The sequence below is a fragment of the Lepidochelys olivacea genome (assembly GCF_965140295.1).
Source record: "Lepidochelys olivacea isolate rLepOli2 genome assembly, chromosome: 1".
In the NCBI taxonomy this organism is placed as follows: Eukaryota; Metazoa; Chordata; order Testudines; family Cheloniidae; genus Lepidochelys; species Lepidochelys olivacea.
This window is the reverse complement of record NC_140411.1, coordinates 350,430,482-350,444,579: the sequence shown is the minus strand read 5'-3', so window position 1 is coordinate 350,444,579 and position 14,098 is coordinate 350,430,482. Positions and strand designations below refer to the sequence as shown.

General features: G+C 47.2%; 1 protein-coding gene across 1 annotated transcript in view; it reads left to right on the top strand.

Moving 5' to 3' along the window:
- Nucleotides 1–14,098, top strand: part of LOC311524931 (uncharacterized protein) — a gene marked incomplete at its 3' end in the record, with an annotated part of 36,131 nt that overhangs the window by 18,187 nt on the left and 3,846 nt on the right. The window contains exons 4-9 of the mRNA XM_084636597.1: nucleotides 117–268; nucleotides 1,407–1,499; nucleotides 3,548–3,682; nucleotides 5,007–5,167; nucleotides 9,128–9,243; nucleotides 13,140–13,229. Of these exons, the coding sequence (XP_084492723.1) occupies nucleotides 117–268; nucleotides 1,407–1,499; nucleotides 3,548–3,682; nucleotides 5,007–5,167; nucleotides 9,128–9,243; nucleotides 13,140–13,229 (747 nt within the window). The remainder of the gene's footprint in view (nucleotides 1–116; nucleotides 269–1,406; nucleotides 1,500–3,547; nucleotides 3,683–5,006; nucleotides 5,168–9,127; nucleotides 9,244–13,139; nucleotides 13,230–14,098) is intronic.

Below are 14,098 nucleotides of genomic sequence, written 5' to 3'. Positions count from 1 at the left end.
TGCTTTGAGCAGGGGGTTGGACTAGATGACCTCCTGAGGTCCCTTCCAACCCTGATATTCTATGATTCTATGTATGTAGCCCTTTATTTTCCTAATTAGACCTTTAATCTCTACAGTTCATGGATGAATATTGCTTTCACCCACTCGCAAGTGTCCAGAGCCTCTGCTGAGGGGGAGAGCCATCTTCAGGCACCAAGGAAAAAGGTGGCAAGCAGGAGAGTGGATCAGAAGAAACCTCCGTTTGAGGACTTTAAGGGAATTTCGATAGGTGATGTCCCCAGAACTCTCCTGAAGATGAGGTTGTAGGGTGCCTTTCAGGTCCTGTTTGAAACTGTAACAGATTACTTTATCTGATAGATGTGAAGGCAGGTTTGTCATTATTGGGTTGTATTCTGACTGGCCTGGAGAACAGATCTCATGTTCTGTAGTCACTTGGAGTTGTCTTCCAGTCCAGCATCTTCCTGACAGGGGAAGCTGAAGAACTGGATGGGGCTCTTAATCTACTCTGGAGCTGGAGCACACTCCTGTCTCAAGCCCTGTGTATGTATTCAGGCTGCTAGCCTTCCACATTGCTGCAGCAGTACTTCCATTTGTTGCATGCTAGTCCATCGCGGCTGGCTCGGGTCTGTCTGCCAGGATTAGAAGTTACACCTGCAGCTCCAGTGTAGACATACCTGTGAGGCCATCAGTCCTGCACCTTGCTTGCCCACAGAGGGTGCAGCAGAGCCAAGTATGGTAGTCCTGTCAACCCTGGCCTGGAGAGCTGAGCTTGCTGCAGCTCCACGCTCTCCTTACCCCTTACCCCAGCCCCACTGCTCAAAGCCTTTGTTAAAGGATCTCATCTTTTTATGAAGCTGATTTCTTTAAAAATATACAAATCGTATATCAGTGAATTTTACCAGCTTCCCACCAATCCGATGGGCTGGCACAGAGCACATCTGAGTAACTGGCACTTACAGATGACTTCTGCATCAGACACAAATATAACCCTCTACTACCTTCAATGTACTGTTATATGGCTGTGCTCTTCTCAGCCTTGTGCATATTCTACCTTCCCAAACTGCCACAAGATTAGCACAGTTCAACCTGAGTGGCGGGTTTGCTTGGTCTGAGCAGATTCTCAGCAGTAGAGGATGTTCTAGCTCAGGAGTAGAGGGATGCATTGGTAGAGCAGTGTGGGGATGCAAGCGTAGAAGACCAGAAGGGCTGTGGGCCAGGACTGAGGGACGTCAGAATTGCTGTGTGCGTGGGGAACCCAGGACTGGAATAACTTCTTGATTTGGAAAAAAGTGATCCTGTTCCATTCAGGACTCTTTACTGTGGCCATCTCTGGGGCATGTGAGTGGCTGTGGCTTGGCTCAGTAGACAGTTTACTTCTTGTACCTGTTTTCCTTAATTTCTCTTAGATCAAGACCCCAAAGATGCTAAATCTCATCAACATTCCGTGAAAAATCAGAGAGCCTTTGTTTATGAGTCCAGCTCAACAGAACATGCTCAAGGTAAATAAAAACATCAAGAAAACAAGACAAAAACATAGATACCGACCCAGACCCCTCACAATCGAAGGAATGATTCTGCCTGAAGTCCTTCTACAAGAACCGGAACCGTGCTTTGCATACTTTATTCTGCCTAAAAAATATTCCAGCTCTGCTTTTCTCTGTGTGGTTCCCAAATTTTAACAACCTGTGAACCCCTTTCACTAAAATGTCAAGTCTTGTGAACCCCCTCCTAAAAATGAATATTTCCAGGGATTTTCTCCTTTATCTGAGTATAAATTATAAAAGCAGTGATCTTGGAAACATAAAATTTGTTTTTATGACATGCTTATTACACACTATTTATTATTACAGTATTTTTATTACATTATGAAAACGGCAACACTCTTCCAAGATCCCACTTTCATAGCTTGTATCACTTTGAATAAGCCTGTTATAAGACAAGGCTCCTATGTTTCACCAAGGAGTATCAGATGTGAAACAGCAGGAAGGTATTTAAGAAGCCAACTCAAAGAGTTCCTCCTACACAAGCATTCAGGTCTTGAGCAGTCCAGGCAAACAACACACGTTACAGCAAAGCTTAAACTTGTTCTTCATAATAATTTTAAAAACAATACTAGTTGCCTATTTAATTTTAAAAACAGCAAAAAACATCCCCCTCCCTTTCCATTTCTTATAAGGAGTCTTGAAGTTTAAATCTCCTCAGTGTGATAGATATGGTTGCTTTGAACTGCTTAGCTCTTGGAAGTCCAAAGGCTCTGGGCTGCTGGCCCCGTGCTGCCCAAGGTCCCTAGGGAGAGCTCTGTCCGCCATTAGGGAAATTTTTCCTGAGAACTCCCTGTAACATTTCACGAACCCCAGTTTGGGAACCACTGCTCTACAGGATCTCTCAGTTAGCTGGATCCTGTTGCAGAAATATATTAACATTAGAGATTAACCAAACCTCTAAACTCCAGTTGCTCCATTTCTGTCATTGGAAACCAGGCTGGAGCAAGAGGAGCGCATTTAGAGCGGAGTAAGCATGTTGTTCCACAAGAGGCTATCCTGCTCTGAAATGTACCCAGCATTTGTAAGGTATAAACAAAGCCGTGGAGGGAAAGAGCGCTTCCGCTTTGTCTGAAAATCCAGTGGACTCAGGAATTTTCCATGGACAGAGACAAGCTAGCAGTGACCACCCTGCCTGAGTGTAAAAATCGTATAGAAGTTGAGATTGGGGCAGAATGGCAGCTACAGTGAACTAGCCACTTGGTATCCTAGCTACTTCTTAGTTTCCAAATGACTGTGTGCTGACCCTTTCTCAGGCCTTGTGCATGACTACCATCCAATTGCATCAGAGAGCAGAAGCCAAATTTGAAATAGAGAACCAGGTCATGCTATGTATGTGAGCAGGGGACTTTTTCTGGCTGAGATGAGTGGAAAGGGAGATGCATCAATGAATGAATTGGCACAGAAGAGGTGGAAGGTGGGTGGCTTAATTCATGAATGTTGTCAATGCCCTTTGCCAGAACGCACTGGAGAAAGGTACAGCTGTCCTGTCTCCGCCCCCCTGAGCATCACTTCAGTCCCAGAGAGATGCAAAGATCAGTTAGAGGCAACTCAGAGTACAGAGAAATTGATGACGAGGCTGGAGGGTTTGATATGTGAGGAAGAGCTGTGAGAACTAGACATGTCCAACTAGCCCAGGCAATGCCCAAGGGAAACACACTTCTAAAAGTATCTGAAAGTTGAATGACTTCTAGAGAGGGAGAAGAATGGCTTACGGTGGTACCTGGCACTAGAGTGAGGAGTGAACAGCTGCAGTCTAATATTGTCTGACTAGTAGGTAACCACCTAACAGTAAAAGATGATTGGTTTAGAGTGTGATACCATCCCCTATCTGGGGAGTGTGTCCTGGCTTGGTAGGGGGTGGACTAGATGATCCTTGGTAGAGCTTGTACTAAACTCTGTCCACTGTCTCCTTTCTTATCCATTCAGTCTTCTGTCTGTGCCCTGAATGCCTCTTCATTGCCTCTTTCACAAAAAGAGAGCCTGTACTGTTTACTTTCCAACAGGAGATCCACCACCATTGGCTAAGCTGGCCGTAGCACCAGCTGAAAAAAGAGAGGAGTGTGACAACTCAGAGGCTCGGTCTGAGATCAAAAGTCCGAGGCGGATGCAGCCCCTTACCAAGAGCACACAAACTGAAGGTAACTTGGCCCAGGCCAGGCACGGTCACTGAGCAGGAGAAGGCTGTATGTTGCTGCTGACTGTATCTGTTTGTAATTTGTATATGAGTGGGGCTGGCAGCCAGGACTCCTTGGTTCTATTCATGACTCAGCTGCCAACTCCCTGTGAGAGCTAGGGCAGGTCACTTCACCTCTCTGCCTCGTTTGCCCGATCTGTGAAATGGGGTGATGATACTGGCCCAGCTTTATAAGTGCCAAATATTATTAGATCATAGGTTCTTCAGGGCAGGGATTGTGTGTTTGGACCGTGCCTAGCACATTGGAGGCAGTACCTAAATGCAAAGGGTATGTTGTTGCTCTGAGTTGGAAGACACAGTGACATGCTCCAAAGATGTATTAAGTGCCTGCAGCATGCTCCATGCAGGAAGATGTGTTCTCTGTCCCAAGCTGCTTGCAGACCAAACAAGTCAGCTGTGAGAGGCTTTAGGCAACTGGAGGATTTTTTGATACCACTAGCATAGTCAGCAGGTCTTTCCATGACTGCATGGTCCAGGCCAGGATTTCAGGAGATGAGAAGTGACACTTGGTAGCACAAATTGTGTCTGTCAGTCAGTCTGGAAGCTATAGAGTCAGGGAAAACCACAGGGACTGTCTGTGTCCTGCTGCCTCAGTGAAGAGTCCCCTTTGTATTGATCGCAGCCTAGTTCTGCCTCTTCTCTCTGGCAAGGAACACTACACAAAGTGAGTCTTGTTAGAAGAAATGAGTGCTAAGGAGGGATGTGAGTGAATAGTTTGATATTGCTTTGGGTACTGGGGTGGGGAGTTCACGTGCAAGATGCAGCCTGGAAAAAGGCAGGAAAAGCAAAGGGGCAGGGGTAGGAAGAAACCTGCTATCACAAGCTAAGGGAGAGCTGCTTTGTCTCTGGTGAGGGAGGCCTGCGTTGCCGGAGGTGCATGATTTAGCTAGCGACATCGTGAGATGTATGCAGCAGGTGGGCAGTGTGACTTCAGTATGATGCAACCAGCCAGTTGGGATGTGGTTTCAGGCAGTCTATGTTAATCTGATAGACTGTGGTGATGCTAAAGGAAATGTGTGGTGATCATCATGGTGCTGGTGGAATGGGAGGCTGGCTAAGCTCCCAGCTGCTGTGAAATCTGATTCCTGACTCAGCCAGCTGTTGCTTGTGGGGGAGCTACTGACTTGTTTGCATTTCTTTTTCCAAAGAAAGAGAGGAAAAAAACGAAGAAACCTGCAAGCCCCACCCCCCTCGAGCCCAGACTTCATTGGTGGCCATATCTGACTCTAACGCTCCTCTTTGTTTCCTTTCTTGGGATATTTGTCTAGAATCCTCTCCAAACCAGACCCAGCTACCCTGCTTCCCAGATGGCAGAGGGAACAAGAACAACTTTGGGCTTGAGAAGAGGAACTCTCCCCCTCCACTGGGAGGAGCAGGAAGGAAGTGGGCTGAGGGCTCTGTAGTGGAGCGTGAAGAGGAACTGAAAGAGGTAACGGATCATCTGTACCCACTTGCGTGGAGGCTGCCCAAAGCCTTCTGTAGCTTCATCTGGCAGTTCCCAATTCAGTACAGCATAGGACTGTGAGAGTCCTATTTCGATATATATGTGTCGGAAGCGACCTCCATGTGCCGCACTGTGCCTAGCCACTACAGCATGCAGCGTTTGCAGCCATCTTACTGTCAGACTCTGGCCAGGACTGCCTAGCAACACACATGCATCCATAATGTAGTGCACAAGTTAACTGTAGCGATTTATAGACTTGGCCTGTGCTAGAGTAATTGATTCTGAAATGGTACCTTAAAATATATCAGTATCCCTCTGTGGGGCCCGGATCTGCGGAGCCAACTAGACTGCAGAGCTGTGTTGTGTAGAGCTCAATGGTTCTCACACGGGTCTCTGGTCTCCTGTTACAGCAGCTAAACATCTCTGAGGCTTCAAGCGGCGTTGTAGCCCAGTTGGCGAACACATAACTCATCCACAAAGCCACTGGAGACTCTCAACTCCACATCCTGTGCAGCTACTTCATGGCCTCTGCAAGCTGTCCGGGGGCATTCTCGAGGAACCTCTTCTTTTCTACTTAGCCTTTGATCAGCTACACCTGTTCTGCTCTTGTGTTTCAATCCCTGTAATGGAAGCGGTTGGCTGCTGGAGTGACAAGCGTAATAGAAAGCAGAGTGTGTTTGGTGTAAACTCAGCTGTGATCAAATTGGCACATGATGCCAAAAGTGGCCATGACAGTAAACGTCAGCAGGAGAGACCCCAGCTGCAGAAGGATCTGGAGAGGTGAGAGCAGTGGCAGCCTCAGGCTGTGATTGAGGAGCCAGAGTGCTTAGTTTACAAGTCAATAGATGATTTTTTATTTTCTCCCCAATAGCTAGTGCTGCAAACACCTACCTAAACACTGAAAATCTTCTGCTCTTTGCATCCCCACTGGTAACTGAGCAAGCAGCTAGGAGGTGGGCTGGGATCCATCTTCTTCTTGATCTTGGTTTTGGATAAGGTAAATTGATGGAGCTCTTTAAATCTCTCTCAGTCCGGCATTTTTTCCAGGTGATAGTGAAGAGTGAAGTGCTGATTATTATTTCATAGTTTTCATATTTATTATCTGTTTTACGGTAATGCCCAAAAGCTCAGATCAGGGTCAGGCAGATGCTGTGCCAAGAGCTTTCAATCGAAGATACTTTTCCGAGTGTGACTATCCTTGGATGCCTTCAACCAGCCCTCGAATTGTCCTGTCCCCACTCGGGCTCAGCGCTAACCCTGATATGAAAGTGCCTCCCTGTAAAAAGAAATGTGGGAGCCTCTAGAGGGGGGCTGCTCATCCTTGTGTCATTTGTTCTGCAGACTCTTTCAGCACTTGATCAGCCCAAACTGGGATGTTCCTCTCAATCCAGGACCTCTGTTGTGCTAACAGAATGGAGATTAGAGGTTTGGCTTTCATTTCTGAAGGGGATTTTGAAGAGCTCTGTCTTCCGGAAATGTCTGCTTAGTTCATAAAATTCTCCTTAGGAAGAGGTTTAACCACTAGATTACCTTCTACTTGTGTCTGAGGTTGGACTGGAAACCCTGTCTGGTTCTCTGCTGTGCCTAAAAACTCCTTTTATCCAAAAGCTGGGTGTATCTCAGGATAACAGCACAGTTCTCTCCAAGTCACTTGACTTCTGAAAACTCCAATACTTTGTGTCTCTATGGCACTCTCTCAGCTGAGACGACTCTGCCTAGAGGTCCTGGCCAACCTGTGATGGTGATCAGAGAGCTGCAAGAGCAGTGACTGATCTATGTTGAAGGGTTTTTGCCCTCTACTCCCAAAAGGTACGCCTGAGCATATTCAGAGTTCTGCCCCAATGCAGTCTGTGGGCCCCATATTCAGGCCTCCATGCCGTTCTGCAGAGCCAAATCATAACTTGGCTGTGTTTGTACTTTACCAAGTCCCTTGCAAACCAGAGATGAAGCAATACATTGGACCCCAACTTCTGTGCCCCACCCCGACCTCTAATGCGCATGCACATGCTTCAAGGGAGCTTTGATACTTGGGCCTGTCTTTATTATAAAGTCCATCCAGCATTTTGGTCAGCTGGTTTAAAAGAGAACAGAGCAGAAGAAAGCTGGGCTTTTGGAAATGAGGAACTAAGTGGCTTAGGCTGGCATGGTGAGCAGGTGCTGTGTTGTGCCAGCTGTCCCAGCACAGCTCTGCCAATGCACCTCAATCCTGGTGTGGATCTCATCTGTATACAAGTCATCCCCGGGAGAGCTGTTCAGTGCTTGGTTGCTATAGTGATGGGCACAATGGCTAACCCTACAATAGGTAGGTACATTACCCAGGCCTATTCATGGACAGTAAACTCTAGCATTGATGCACGCTCATTTTTTCTTTCACTCTCACTTGGGGACCACATTCTCTCCTGGTGTGAGAGGGTACAACTAACTGTATGAAGCCAGAGCTGGACCTTCTTTTGCTAAAGGTGAAGATGGCACCATGCCATCCTATATAGGGCCTCAGTTCCTAAATGACATAAGAATGGCCATACTGGGTCATACCAATGGTCCATCGAACCCTGTAACTTGTCTTCTGACAGTGGCCGTGGCCAGATGCTTCAGAGGGAATGAACAGAACAGGGCATTTATCCAATCCAGTCCTAGCATCTGGTGGTCAGAGGTTTAGGGGCTCCCAGAGCATAGGGTTGCATCCCTGACCATCGTGGCTAATAGCTATTTGACCTATTCTCCAGGAACTTACCTAATTCTTTTTGAACCCAATTATATTTCTGCCCTTCACAACATCCCCTGGCAATGAGTTCCACAGTTTGACTCTGTGTTGTGTGAAGAAATACCTCCTTAGATTTGTTTTAAACCTGCTGCCTCTTACTTTCATTGGGTGACCCCCTGGTTCATGTGTTATGTGAAGGGGTAAATAACACTTCCTGGTTCACTTTCTCCACCCCATTTGTGATCTGACAGACCTCTATCCTATCCCCCCACTTCGTCGTGTCTTTTCTCTGACAGAGTTAGAGGTTGTGAAGTACCAGCACTTCCTTGAGGCATGTGGTGATGTTGCTGCTGAGGGTTGGTTTTTACAACCCTTCACTGTAGAGGACTGGGGTACAAAGCCTTTCGCTTGTTGTGACTGGTTCCCAGCCAACCCAGCTTGGAAGTTGCTATCGTCACGGCTGTCACTTGGGTCTGAAGTGAGCTAGTGGATCTCAGTCCTGTTCGTAGTGGACAGGTGGGTGCCCCCATGTAAACCCCCATCATTGACCGTCACAGCAGAGCAGGTCAAGAACTGAATGAATGACTGATACTGGACATAAAGCATGGTATTCGTCGTTAGGAGTGGTAATAATAGACCCCTGAACAAGGAGAGCTTCTGATGTTGCCAAGAGTGGCCAATTCCCTTTTGAGTTTAAGGCCAGAAGATGACCGTCTGGTCATCTACTCTGACTTCCTGGTCAGTTTCCCCCAGTTTCCCTTGTATTGAGCCCAGTGACTTGTATGGCTAAAGCTCATCTTCCACAAAGGCATCCGGTCTTGGTGTGAAGACATCAAGTGATGGAGAATCCACCATTTCCCTTGGTAGTTTATTCCCGTGGTCATTTACCATCAGTACATTCAAGGAGGAGTTGCTTCCCCAGAATGATAGTTACTGGGGAGGATTTTATTCTTTCTCCCCCCCCATCTCCTGAAGTCATGCCCTTGCATCTACACTGCCCTTTATAGGGGAGACTTCAGGTCTATTTTTTCTAATTCTACAAAGAACCATATACAGCATGAGTGTGTTATTCAACAAGAACAAACTAATGAGCTTATCAGAAAAAAAAAGCCATCCAAAAGCGCAGGAATGCAAAGAACATTTCTCTTCCAGAAATTGTGTTAGAAACAGTCCTTGAGTTTTGGATAGAGTAAAATAGTTTAATATGTTTTATGTATACTTTTGTATCTTCTCTTTGACAGCTTGGTTGGATTAACTATGGGTTCACTACGGAGCCACTGTATAGAAAGCTTGATTGTCCCATGGAGGAAGGAGTTAAAGTGGGGACTGTAACAGATGTTAGTTATAAAGATGACCAGTAAGTGAAATGCTTGATTCCCTTCTTGCTCCTGGAAAAGGCCTCTCTAACCTGTTGTTTCCCTTTCCTGTGGACTCGCTCTCCCATTCCCCTCTTCTCAGGGCGTTTTTGATTCCTAAATACTGGGAGTTGGGCATCTAGTAGGGAGTTCTAGGCTGGGATGAATTTGGTGACTGCAGCAACATCCCTTGGTATGCGATTTTCTTATATTCCCCCAAACTAATTAAGGTAGACTGGGTCATTGAGTCAGAGTGGGTAGTGAACCAAGCCCCATTCCCTCTCAGGGAGAGAGGAGCGCAGTGTTGCTGGAGGCACCATCTTTCAGATGATGCATAACTTCTGTCCTGAGCATATGTGGTGTTACACCCCTAGATGAGCTCCCATTCCTGGACACTCAGCAGGCTGCTGTACTGCACCCAAACCTTGGGTCCCACAGGCTTTTGGCTTGCAAGGGCTGGATGAAGTTTAGGTACTGTCTCTCTGGCTTTGAACCTCTAGTCAGGCAGTACAGGTGCAGCCCCCATGTCTGACACCCCTTTTGGCAGTGGGGACCCCTGGGCCCTGAAACTACCACTGCTCTCCCCAAACTCCTCAGTAGCAGCTACTTGCTCCCAGAGTTCCACAAAAGCTTTGGACCCTCTGGTTTGTGGTTTCCCCTTTGAGGGACTAAGTGACAGTCTGAGGCTTGGTCTACAATACAGAGTTCAGTTGATGTAAAGCAGCTTACATCAACTGAACTCTGTAAGCGTCTACACTGTAACATTGCTCACGCTGAAGTAAGTTGCCCACTAGACCGACCTAATAACTCCACCTCCGCGAGAGACGTAGCACTTAAGTCAATGTAGTTAGCTCGATGCCGTGTGCATGTCGACATTGCGTTGCTTACGCTGCCTGTCAGTGCCCCACGATGTGCCACGTAAGTTGGTGCAAGCGATCCTGGTGAGGACGCAGACCACCAACAGAAGGAATGCAGTGTGCGCTGATTTAATTACTGCGGTAGCTGGAGGCCGACCGAACTTATGTCAACTTAATTTTTTAGTGTAGGCGTACCCTAAGCAAGTAACATGCAGCCTCTGCCAAGGTGTTACTAAATACACACACTTTCATTTTATTAGAGAGAGCACAAGAGATACATAGATCTATAAGAAACAACAAACACCTGTATGCTAGGACCTGCCTCAGTTTCCTCACCCTTCCAGAGAGTCCTTTGGGTTTTAGTCAGTGTCTTCCAGGGAACCCCAGATTCTTCTGCACCCCCTCTCCTGCTGCCTAGTCTTCTGCTTCTGGGCTCTCTCTGCTCAAGCGCTCACTGAAGCACTCTGGCTTATAAGAGGGGGTTTGGTCATGAGCCCCAGTGTGAGACCTTGGACCCCAGCTGTGGTAGGTTCACCTCCATACACCCCTTTGTTTCAGAGGGGATGGATCTGATAAGTCATTAGAAAGTCAATAGCCCTTCCAAGGAGCCTCCATTGCCCTGCTAGGGCAAGGTTATTAACCAACTGATGGTCTGTGAATTTGTCCCATTCAGGGCAGAGGCCCAGTCCCCCTTCTTTTAACACAAGAGGTACAATGCTGCGAACAACCCCCATAGGGGTGTAAATGTAAAATCTAACTGGAATCCATAAGTGCACACAGACAGATTCCCAGGCTGTTCCTGTCGCCTCTGGTTTCTAAAGCTGTAGAGCACTTCTTGCAGTAACAGCGGTATTAATCCTGGTGTTCCAGCCAAACCCCAATATGGGTTATCGTATTTTTCCTACCTAAGAGTACGTCTACACTAGAAACGCAACAGTGGTACTGCGGCAGCTCTGTAGCATAGGCATTTACTACACTCCCTGCAGCACCTGGAGGGGTTGTTCCGTCCCTGTAGTAGATCAACCTCTCCGAGAGGCAGTAGCTATGTCAGTGGAAGAATTCTTCTGCTAACCTAGCAGTGTCTACAGGAGGGCATAGGTCGGCTTAATTGCATAGCAGGGGACATGATGTTTTTCACAGCCCTGAGCAATGTGGTTAAGCTGACGTAACTCTGTGTGTAGACCAGCCCTCAAACTTCACCGGCATTTTCAACTGGAAAGTTTTTTTTTTTTTCCATTTCCTGCTCTAAACACTTGCTGTGTTCTGTTAAACAGCTACCATGATCCACCCCAGAGAGGTGACCACAGCAGCCTGAAAAAGGGGTGGCCAAAGCTTTGACCTCCAGGGCCTTCCAGGTCTCATCCAATTGGCAATCATTTCTTCAGTTTGTATTTTTTAATTAAGGCCAGTATTGCCAAACTATACATTCACCAGTGCAGACAAAGGTGATTAAAAGTGTTGTCCTCTGAAAAGCGATTGTAAAAGTGGTAACATATTACCCAACAGGGCTGCTCCTTTTGTATATTCAGAGTTCTGTTTGCACATTCTTGTGGTGCTTTTTATTTTTACTAGATCTGCAGCACCAACATGCTAGGGAAGAGCAAGCTGGAGTCTTTTCCTTCTCAGGTGTCAGCAACAGAATGGTTTGCTAAGCTCCAGTTACACCTGTGCAAGCAGCTAATGGAGTGGCACAGATGTCAGTGAGAACATAATTCAGCCTGTAGAACTGTTAGTGGGGGGCCCATGGGATGGAAAGAGCCCAGCTTGACTCTCTATTATCAAGGAACTTTGCAGAACTGGTAGTTGCGGGGAGGATGCGGGGGCGGGAAACATCTTTACTGGCAAACTGAATACATTTGTTGAGTCACTGAGGGACAGTACCGTGGAATTCCCACCCCCACCCCACTTTTCAGATAATCACCATTTAAGTAGATGTTTGTTAAAACTCTTGAGAAAAACCTTTTGGACAAAAAATTCTGTGCACAGAGCCTTGCTAGAGCACTTCTCTGTTGTGCCATTAGAGGGCACACTCCCCTCCATTAATAGCATGGTCTGTGGACATCTTTGTGGTGCCTGCCGCATATAGCTTCCTCCCTTCCCCTTCCCCCCCCACCCTCCCAGTCCATCCAGAGTTAGTGTGCAACGTTGTTTGTTGATAATGGTGGCTCTGGAGCGTCTGGGATGCCCGTTCTGACAGCTTTCACAGTGTGAAAGGTAGACAGTTGCACACTGTGGGTGTTCACTGTGTTGCCGGCACCCAGTGCCGAGAGGCTGAACAACAGCTTGAGTGGTTCGTTACCCGGTGTGCTACACCCAATAATCACAAGGGGGTGGAGACGCAGAAAAGTTTATTTGAAGCTTCAAATAGGTACAGGGAGATTTGAATCTCAAATCCTGTACACAGAGCAGGAAGAAAAGGAGTACTTGTGGCACCTTAGAGACTAACCAATTTATTTGAGCATGAGCTTTCGTGAGCTCACGAAAGCTCATGCTCAAATAAATTGGTTAGTCTCTAAGGTGCCACAAGTACTCCTTTTCTTTTTGCGAATACAGACTAACACGGCTGTTACTCTGAAACAGAGCAGGAAGTTACACAGGCTTTTATACATCCTTTTTCCCAGCATACTTATCCAATAGCAAGCTGCCCCAAGTATCCATATAGCCAGCCAATCCAGTTCCCAGCTAGTTCCCTGGTTCTCTGTATCATTTGTTAAACTATACATAAAGCTGCTTTATTCAGCATTGTTCGTCCATATCTGCCCTGTTTGGCCTTGCTTAGTTTCAGGCAGCCTGATTCTGCAGCATATTGTTGCAGATTCTCAGCATAACTGCTGCGAGTGCCTCCAGGCGGGTGGGGGCAAGGACACTTGGGCTTAGTACGCAGAGCTGCTGCGAGTGCCTCCTGGCAGGAGGGGGGGCCAAGGACACCTGGGCCTCGTGCGAGGGGGCTTCATCGACACTCGTGGTCTTCCATCCCCTCGAGTTACCGAGTGGCCATGCCCCAGGGTCCCCAACAACTGTGTCGCTTTTGGCTCTTCCAGTTGCATGTACTGCTTTGACTATGGAAACAGACATTATTACCAGCCGAAGAAAGATCATGAGAGAGCCTACATGATGAAGCTGGCAGAAAGGTAACCAGCACTCGCTGTCCTGTGGGAAGTCCCCGCCTGCAGCTGTCTCGAATTATTTATTTATTTTCCCTTCTAAAATGAATGGACCGTTGACTAGTGGCCCTGAAAATTGCACTTCTTTGGTACAGTGAAGGCAGTAGCAGTGCAAGGGTGTCTTCTTCCCCAGCCCCTTCTCGCTGACCTCAACTCTGCCCTGGAAAGGTAGGGAAATGTATGTAAGAGACGGGAAGTCATTGTCCTGCTCGGCGGGGCCTCAGCTGGAGTTCTGTGTCCCAGGTCTGGGTGCCGCCCTTTAGGAAGGACGTGGACAAGTTGGAGAGAGTTCAGAGGAGAGCAACAAAAATGATCAAAGGTTTAGAAAACCTGACTTGTGAGGAAAGGTTCAAAAACTGGGCATGGTTAGTCTTGAGACAAGACAGCTGAGGCAGGATCTGATCAGTTGTTCTCCAAGTCCCCTATTGGCAGAACAAGCAGTACTGGCCTTAATCTGCAACAAAGGAGATTTAGGTTCGATATTAGGATATCTTTCTAACTCTAAGGGCAGTTAAGCTCTGGAATAGGGTTCCTAGGGCATTTGTGGAATCCCTGTCATTGGAGGCTTTTAAGAACAGGTTGGACAAACACCTGTTGGGGAAGATCTAGGTGTACTTGGTCCTGCCACAGGGCAGGGGGGGGCTGGACTTGATGACTTCTCAAGGTCCCTTCCAGCCTGACATTTCTATGATTCTGAGAAAGATCACCGCTAGGATTCTGGGTGCAATAACCCTAATGATATCTAGCCCTATACAGCACATCTGTAACCAGCTTCTCTCTGAGGCAACCTAACATGAGGCCAGTGCATTTTCTGGGTGTCTTTTGTAATGGGGACT